The sequence below is a fragment of the Oreochromis niloticus genome, linkage group LG6, assembly GCF_001858045.2.
Source record: "Oreochromis niloticus isolate F11D_XX linkage group LG6, O_niloticus_UMD_NMBU, whole genome shotgun sequence".
NCBI classification, from domain to species: domain Eukaryota; kingdom Metazoa; phylum Chordata; class Actinopteri; order Cichliformes; family Cichlidae; genus Oreochromis; species Oreochromis niloticus.
The window spans coordinates 30243256-30252300 of NC_031971.2; the positions used below are offsets into that span (position 1 = coordinate 30243256).

The 9045-nt window shown below is 39.7% G+C and overlaps 1 protein-coding gene across 2 annotated transcripts in view; it reads right to left on the reverse strand.

Moving 5' to 3' along the window:
* The window catches only part of mxi1 (max interactor 1, dimerization protein), a 32833-nt gene extending 24738 nt beyond the window's left edge, over nucleotides 1-8095 (reverse strand). The window contains exons 1-3 of one of the 2 annotated variants that reach the window (XM_003449962.5): nucleotides 7721-8095; nucleotides 5401-5503; nucleotides 1419-1448 (exon numbers count right to left, since the gene is read on the reverse strand). In XM_003449962.5, the coding sequence (XP_003450010.2) occupies nucleotides 1419-1448; nucleotides 5401-5503; nucleotides 7721-7949 (362 nt within the window). In that variant the 5' untranslated portion in view covers nucleotides 7950-8095. Of the gene's footprint in view, nucleotides 1-1418; nucleotides 1449-5400; nucleotides 5504-5646; nucleotides 6141-7720 lie in introns of those variants that run through there. The other variant, XM_013274281.3, reaches the window with a different exon arrangement.
* Between the last annotated feature and the right edge of the window lie 950 nt (nucleotides 8096-9045).

The window sequence follows — 9045 nt, forward strand, 5'->3', positions numbered from 1 at the left end:
GCTGCCAGGGAGAATGGCGAGAAAAAACAGGCTGAGGTGATATGTAATTACACTGAATGGATCCGGCCTCTTGCATCCTTTCATTGTACCCACACGCTCAGAGATAATGAAATGGAAGGCATGCTTTTTTTTTTCATATATTTACCATAAATCCTGCAGGTCTGGCCACTGTTATTTATGGTGTCAAAGAAAAGCCTCTAGTGCTTGACTCTGCATGGAATAAAGAGCATAAACACCAGCAAGTACCCTAGTAGTGAACTCAATCTGATAAGGGCTTCCAAGGTGCTGTGTTGCTCTTAGCGGTAAACCATCCCAACCCAAAGTCTGGTTAAATGCACCACTTCCTACACTGCAGATACCAACTTAAATGCAGACATGTAATTCAGTACAGAAACATAAGAAACTTTAGATGAAAATATAGGGCTGAAATTTTTGCTGCTTCTACATACTACATTTATTAAATCTCATTTCACCTTTAGTTTTTAAATCATACCCTAGGAAAAACATATGTCTACTACACACTAAAATTGCAGGGCGTGTACACAAACTGCACACAACCATTGGACTGCAAACAGAAAAGCACCCGTATTTTATTTGACTGAACAAAATAGGCTTACAATAATTAACATGATAGTCCAAAGATCTAAGCCTAGCCAGAGATGCAGCTTCAAAATCATGCCTCTCTGTTAGTAACAAACAAGGTGGAAAGTAAGATCATAACCCTGCTAACCAGCACAGTTTTGCCATACTTTGATCTGGAAAATGAATGGATCTAGGCTGTGCCAGAGTAAAATGGCATATAATCACTTGAACGGAGCAGTACGTATCCACAATCTGGACGAGGGTGTGGACATAAACGTGCAAGGAAAAAAAGCCTGCCAGTACTAACAAATGCTTATGTTACAACCTCAGTAAGATGTAGCTTACCACAAAAGAATGTGTTTTGATTGGCTCAAACATGCCCAATATCGTCACATGGCAAGTTCATTCATTAGATTTTAACCCTTTTCTGACTGCTAGACTGGTCAACCATTACTGAATATCAACTAAGAGCTCAGACAGAAGTTTATGTCACACATACCCACAGAGTTATATGCAAAAACGTGGAGAAGGAAACTGTGTATGATTCACTGTTACACAAAAAGGTGGAAGGATTATGCATATTAGAGGTGGAAATAGGTAAGGTGAAAAGAAAAGGAGGAATTCATGAACCCAACTGGGCCACCCAAGTACTTTTATCTTTAAAGACCTGTTGAAAAATAAGCGTTTACTTAAAAGGCCATAACCTTGTAGAGGAAATGAAGAAGTAGGTCATAACAGACTTGCTATATGTGGGTAGGGCATGTATGAGCCTGCAGTCTGTGGTCTGTGGTCTGATTAAATCCGAAATGTGTTTTAAAGATGTACTGCCAACTCACCTATTCTTTTCCAGCTCGTTATGTGTCGACCTGCAAACAAAAAACAAAAAACAAAAAGCAGAGGCTGTTAAAAAAAACGAAACGAGAACAAATGTACAATTTTGCTTTAATGAGCAAGCAAAATAAAGGTACAGGGCACCTTTATCAGAAAAAAACAATGTACTTTACATGGGTAGTATTAGAATACTAAATATGTATGAGCTAGAAAACCATGGGCTGAGAAGTGAATGGTGAATTGGAGTGTCAAATTTGATTAACAGATTTATTAATTAATCTCAAACTAGACCAATTCTAGGCTCAGTGCACTGAAGCTTTTACACAAACAAATGTCAACGTGACATCCAGGAATGCACTGTGGTACAGTGCCTCTTCCTCAATAATGCAAGGGAGGATGTGACACTGCAGACACTTATATTCACACTGTGCGTGCGTGCGTGTGCCTGGTAAAGTAGGAGCATGCGCATGCAAATACACAAAAGCAGCCAGGATTCAGTGCTCTGTTAATAATCTAAAGTGAATCAGCTCGTCCCTAAGAGTGTCTGTGTGTGGAAACATACTGAAAGGAGACAAGGCCTCCTCCTGATTTTTAAATGGCCAAGTTCCCTTTCACACAAACTGCACTCTACCTCCTCCCAGGGGGCAAAAAGGTGGGGGTAGGGGAGTGCTGCTGGATGCAACCTGGTCAAGCGCTTTTCTATAGTGTGGGTTATCAATACTGCAGTACGCTTTTTTTTCTTGCCATCTTGGTAATAAGCATGCAGGAAATATGGACCAAGCAAGAGGTAAGAACAGAACAGAGGGAATACCGACTGTCCAATGCTGCGGTTCCATCTGTAAAAATTGGCCTAGACTCAGAGGAATTCATTTTTTAATGAATATATTACTGTTTATTTAGCTGGATATGCTAGACAGTATGGTAAGTCAACTGTGGCAGTATATTTGATTTGACATGACAAGGTCTATGACCAGGCTGAGTAGCTACTGTTACAACAAAATCCAGGCAGTGCAGGCCATTTGCTTAAAACCTGAAGGAGCCTACATGCTCACATGCATGCCTTCATCTTTTATATACTATATTAGCCCTGAAGTCATGCATGGCTGTGTTCTTCACCAGGCCAGCCACACAAACTAAAACCATATGACTGGTGCATTTAAAACAGCATAATCTCTTCTTGTTTAATGATGGTCTCCATAAATGTCATAAAAAATAAGCTAACAGCCACACAATTAGTTCTTTATTGGGAAAATGAATAGCCACAGTCTTGTGTTGAAAGCTGACTTCTTTGCACACATGTAATTATTTTCATTGTCTCCAACTCCGCTTATTTCTGTAACTGTCTGATCTGTAAAGTCAGATCAATAGTTATGCTAACAGAAGATTAATACTTTGGAGTGCATAATTTGCGTCATCTGCTGTCACAGTGGTTTCACTGAATCTGTGTTGCTTGGTAACCAACATCCTGCTTTGTAACCTTTCCAAACTCTGAATGTTTTACCAAAATGTGAATCTTCATTTGGTTCCCTTTAAAAAAAGCGCATTTAGGGAACAATGTTAAAATTCAAGATTCCAAGGAACTTGTGTGAACCCAAACTTCTTTTTTTACATTTGGGAAATCTCTTCAGCTGATCTATTTCACTATACTGAAAATGAGGTAGGTTTCAGGTCAGCCCTGATACAAGCACACACAGTCACACTATATCTCAGCATGGCCTTTCATTTGGCCTAAGTCAACTTACGTGGGTTTTATCATCACAATCCTTTTTCCCTGCCTCCTGAATCCCATATCTGCATGTCTGGACAGTGACAGCAAGGCCACACAGAACAGCAGCATGCTTCCTTCTGCAGGCAGGCATGCATGTATGTGTACGCGTATGTGTGTGCATGTATATGCATGCAGGGAGTGGGTCAGCGAGATAAAGCTGCCCTGCTATAAATGGTAGGCAAGAGAGGACAGATTCAGATAAGCCCATCACTTTAAGCCTCAACATGCTACCGAGAAGGCAGATATAACTGGACCAAGCAACTAAGAGTGTGTTAAAATAAAATGTAATATTAATGTAAATATTATAATGAATAAATTAGCATATTCTCTAAGATGTCATCTTAACATTAATTTTGAAAGGGTCCTTAGAGTGTTTATAAGTAAGGAATAAACAAGAACATGTTTGAGACTGAAGCTTAGGTATATATGATGTTCTTTTTGTCATTAAAAATGCAGACACAGAAGATGGCTGAGTTGTAGATCTCTTTGGCTAATGCACCATGCCTGTATTTTGCTCACTCGGCTTCTGTCCTATACAGGATCTTTGAATGAAAGAGGCCCATCGAATGATCTTATTTTTTTAGTTTACCAGATGCGCAGCTCCCCATGGGAGTAAACGAAACCACATCACAATATGAAGCTGTGAATGGGTGTTTAATACAAAATGTGTTAACGCAATAGGCGAGTTGTGAACATAGCTCTGTGAATAGGAACAACAAACACTATCCCTGCACAGTTTTATTGGTAGTGCTTCTTCACATCTCGAAGCATTTAAAAACCAAATCTTTTCTCTTTGCCACTTGCTTCCATTTTCTCTCCTGCATACGTAAACAATTTGATTACAGACTCTCAAAGTTGTCCCACTTTAGAAGCAGATTTCAGAACAAGCATGCATTGTGAAAGCTTACGGCTTTTCTAGCATTCAACTTTACATTAAGCATCATTAATGTGTCCTTATGGATTTTCTCACAAGACTAAATGTTATGAAACGTTATGAATACGGTGTCAGACTAACAATATATCTGATCGTGACTGTTGCCATGCAGAACTAGGCAGCATTCTGCGCTCACGATGAGTAATGCACAGTTCCTGTTTGGTGGCCTTCTCTTACATTAATATTAAAAAGCTCTGCAAGAGTACGAGTGGGGTTTGTGTTTGATGTATGACTGTCGATGGAAAGATTAATGTAAGCAGCCTAACTTAAAACAAAAACAAACAAAAAAACCCAAAAAAAAACCAAACAAAAAAAAAAAAAAACACAAAGCCAATGGGTCTTAACTTAGGAGATCCTCCCTACTCCTGTTACTAAATACAAGTGCCTGCCACCAGTGAAAGTAATGTGTTTGACAAGGGCCTTAATCTATGTGGCAGCCATTACCAGTGAGTGTTACTAAGCATATGTTCCATAACAATCACCAGTAGCTTTGAAATTATGCAAACTGTGCACCTTTGTTTTTTTTAAATAGAATATGGAGTTAAAGATGAAACAGCAAGTCAGTGATTATACAAAATATTATAAATCCTATAAAAGGCTCCAGATATCCATCTTTTGGTGTCTGCAAACAAAACATGCCATAAATAGAAACATTTCCTCTTTAGGGGATAAGACTAAATATCACTTTCTCCCACAGTGAAGTGGAGAATGCATATTAGGGGGAAATATAGAAAGTCAACCACAAAAAAAGAAATTACTAAATTTTAAAATCACGGGAAAATGTCTGTGCATTGTTTAGCCAAGAAATAGAAGAAGTAGAAGACGTCACTGCAACATTTCTTTTCTTAAGTGACATTTTTCGTTTAAAAGTCTTTACTTTCACCACGATCCCTAACCTTGACCACTGCAGTCCGTTTGACAATCAGCTGATGAAAAGCCAGCAGAGCCCCTGTTGCTGCCCCCTCCCCGCCCCCCATCAAATCCACCGAACCAGCGGTGTTGACGGTCAAACGTGCACGTAGCTACTATAAATGTCTCTACAAGTTCGTGGATCGATCTTTTGTTATTCAAATGTCAGTGTCTCTTTACATAGAAAGCCCCTTTATCCGAAAAGCGTAAACGCTGCAATAAATCGCTGGCAGCAGTTTAGGATCACATGCTATCTGCAACAATGTCATCCATCCCAGAACTTCACTTTCATTACTGGCATATAAATAGCAAGACGAAGAAGAAAACAGACACTTTTCCCCAGCAATGACACAAATGATTGAGAATAGTGTCTTACCTATTGTGGTTACTGCTGAACTTCTTATTTCGGAATTTCCTTTGCCTCTGGTAGTTTATGTTCTGATTTGATGGAAACGTCGAGGCATATCCATGTTCACACTCTGTTGAAAGAAAAACTGGTGGTTAACTGACTAGCCACTTTTTTCTTTTGGGGGACACTTTCTACTTCGAAAATCACCCTTTTTGAGCCGACAAACAGTACAGGGTTGTCACTGCCAACTGAGACATTTGGAAACGTTATTACCTCTTTCTCTCCTTTCTATGTATTCTGCTGCTTCCAGTAACCGCTGGATATTTATTAGCTGAACAGCCGTCATTCTTCCCTGAGGCTTGCTGTGTTGGACGTTGCAATCTAGCTTTGCAAGCAGCAGCAACGACCGTTCACTTTTTAATTACAGGGAAGACAGTGCATCGGTTATTATTAAAACTGACGTGTTATATCCTTGTTCCGTGCCTTTGCTGGCTCATGAGCAGCCTTCGCCAAAAGGGAAGGAAAGAAAAAAAAAAATCCAGTGTTCGCAAGCTAGCAAGCTACAGCCAATCCTCGCCAGAATTCACTCTTAGAAAAAGAAAGCGTATCAAAATATTTAAAAGTTTCTACGAAACACGATATCAAATTTTTACAAAAATTGGATAAAAACAATATAAAACGTCCCCGAGGGAACCCTGAACCAGCAAAGTGCGTGCTGCAGCTCGTTTCCTCTCCTTTCCTGTTTGTTTACTTAGCTGCTCAGCTGAGAGGCGGGGACCCAGCGGCGGGAGAGGCCGGCCTAAGTGCAATGCATTCTGGGAAATCGAGTATTTTGGTGAATGTGGTCCATTTTACCTCAAACGCAAACATTCCATTAACTTCACAATTTAGCCTACCTTTACTGGCATATATCGATTGGAAAATCATTCACGATTGTAATAATGTTACAACTGCAACTACAACAGGTCAGTTTAAATTAATACATACATCTGGCAGAGTTCCAGTGCACAGATCAACAGAAATTATTAAAAAACATTGTGTTTACTATTGTTCTTACGACGTTTAGGTACGTTGTTGCTCCTTTTCATGACAACGTCATAACTGTATGACAAAAAACTAATAAGTCGTTAATTAGGGCTGCTTTTCATATTTAAATTACTAAATATCCATATAATTCCATCTTCTTGCCAGACTACGAGTCCTACAGAAAAGCCCTACAAATCCCATGCTTCACTGGGACAGTAGGAGTGTCTTGGTCGGCTGTAGCCAGGCCCAGCAACACGTGACGTTGCTATCGAGCGTGACTTCGATTGGGGAAAGGCTTTGACAGGCGGCGAGGGTTGAGCTCGCTTCTGGCCAACCGCAGGAGCCTTGCGCCATGTGGAAGCCAGTGCGACACGCCCCCCAAAATAGCAGGAAGCAAACAATCGAGAGAACTGCTCTCTGTAGAAAATTTCCCACGTTACATTATTATAGTCGATATCACTTCAAAGCCTTTCGCAGCGCGTTTCATCCAACGTGACCGACCTTTCTGCACGAAAAATGCTGTGCACGGAAAAATGCATATACAAATTCGTCTTTTCGGTCTTTTAAAGTCACGAGTTAGATGAAAGCGAAAGCATGAAAATGATCATAAAGAGTCGTTTTTAATAGTGCATTGCCCAGATAACGTGTCATTACCTTGGATACGTGCCAATCCAATACCCATCTGAATGATCGTGCTTTCTGCAATCAGCCAACTTATCTATAATTGCATCATTTCTTATAACGTGATAAACATGCAAGGTCGGGTATTTTCTAAAAGATCGATTCAACGCCGCGAGCTATAGCCGTGGCGTTTATCTATAAAGTTTCAGTTTGTTTCACCGATCGAGTCTGCGGGGGCACAATGACATCATCCTAAACTGAGTTGGAGGGCGCTGCAATGTGGTCAGATTTATTATAACGGAATCGTAGCCAACATTCACACCCACACACCTAATCATTATGTCATATTGCTTTGTCTATGCAGCAGGGAGGCACAAAAATTACAGATCCCTGTGTTGGGAGTTGTGGAGAGTGACATAGCTCTACGCGAAGATAATGCAGATAATGCAGGTAAAAATAGTCCGGAAAATTACGAAAGCTTATATTTTTCTCCTCTCCCGTAACTGCGATAAGTAAGGTCACCTAAATCAGTCTGGTGCTCTTTCATATTCTGTGTTTACTGCAGGCAGCGGTGCTTAGTTGAATGAACTCAACCCTTTGTTGTCTGAATCTGTTGACAGTGAAGTCTCTTTTTTTTCCTTCCTGAAATTCAGATGCAAAGGGGAAAAAAGATCAAACGCAGCACACAAATAAAACTCACTTCCGTCCTTCCTCTCGGCGCTCTCAAGAAACCTAGCAGCCTCCAGCAAAACTTGTACATTTTTCAGAAAAGTGTTGATCTGCTCCATGTGGGAGTCTTTGGAGTTGAAGACGTCATTGAAAGGACAACTAGACATCTCGAAATCTTGCTGATCCAAGAGAGACGCATCGGAATCAAAAAAGAACTCCTCACTCTTCAAACTTCTTCTTTGCCTCTCACTTTTGGCCATTTTCCCCCCTCTTAGTTTCCGAGCTTCCGAGCTGAGCGCAATACGCAGTGAGGCAGCTTCTGGGGGACGCTGCTCTTGTCAGATGGTGTCTCTTTTCTTTCTTTCTTTTCTTTTTTTTTTATGAATGCAGGGTGTTTAATGTGGAGCAGTGGCCAATGTCAGTAGATGATGGTGCATGGGAAAACAGGGAGCCCGGCCCCTTAGAGTCTAAGGATTCCGCATGGTCCCTGTGCCCGCCCTTAATAGGAATACAGAATAATGCATCCATGGACAGTTTACCAATCAATCATATTTACATGTCAACATTACATAAGAGTTTCATAATTCTGTTTTATATGGCATCACATTAAACAAAAATAAGTAGAACTTGAGTTTAAACAGCAGCAGCAGGGCTGGGACTAACAGTTTTTATTGTATTCTACTGCTGTTTATGGAAGTCAATCTATGAGAACACATTTAAAACTTGATTTGAAGGTAAAAATAGTTTTTGTTGTTTTAATTTGTTACAAAGAAGTAGGAAATTATTATTTTCTTAACTGACCACGCTATTTAAGCAAATAAAAAGGTAAAAAAAAAATTTAATAAATAAGGCTCTGTGCGTGTTTATCATGCCTATACTGTTTTCTCACCAGCATTTTTACCAAATCTTTATGCCATACTTGGATGGTTTAGACGAAACGTATACTTCAAACTGAACCTCCCACTGAAAGTTACCATCTGTAAATAAAAACAAAGATCAGTACTGGAGATTACTGGGCTTCAAACATGTCTAGTCATCTTCCCGGGTCAATGGCCTAGGATTTCAGAACTCTCAGACTTTTAATTAAATATGTTATTATTTATTCCTTTGTATGCTTGTTTCTTTTTTGTTTCTTTTATAATCAGTCGTGTTGTTGTTTGGCTGCAGTTGCTTTTTGTAGTTGAGTTTAGTTAATTTAGTTGTATCTCCGGGTTTAATTTCCTCTTATTCATTAGTCTCTATTTGTGTCAATTGTTTCAGTATTTTCTTGTATTTTGCCCCTTCTGTTCCCATTAGGTTTTGAGTCTTGATTACAGTTTGTTTTCTATAAGCTCTTGTTTTCCCTTTTATATCAAG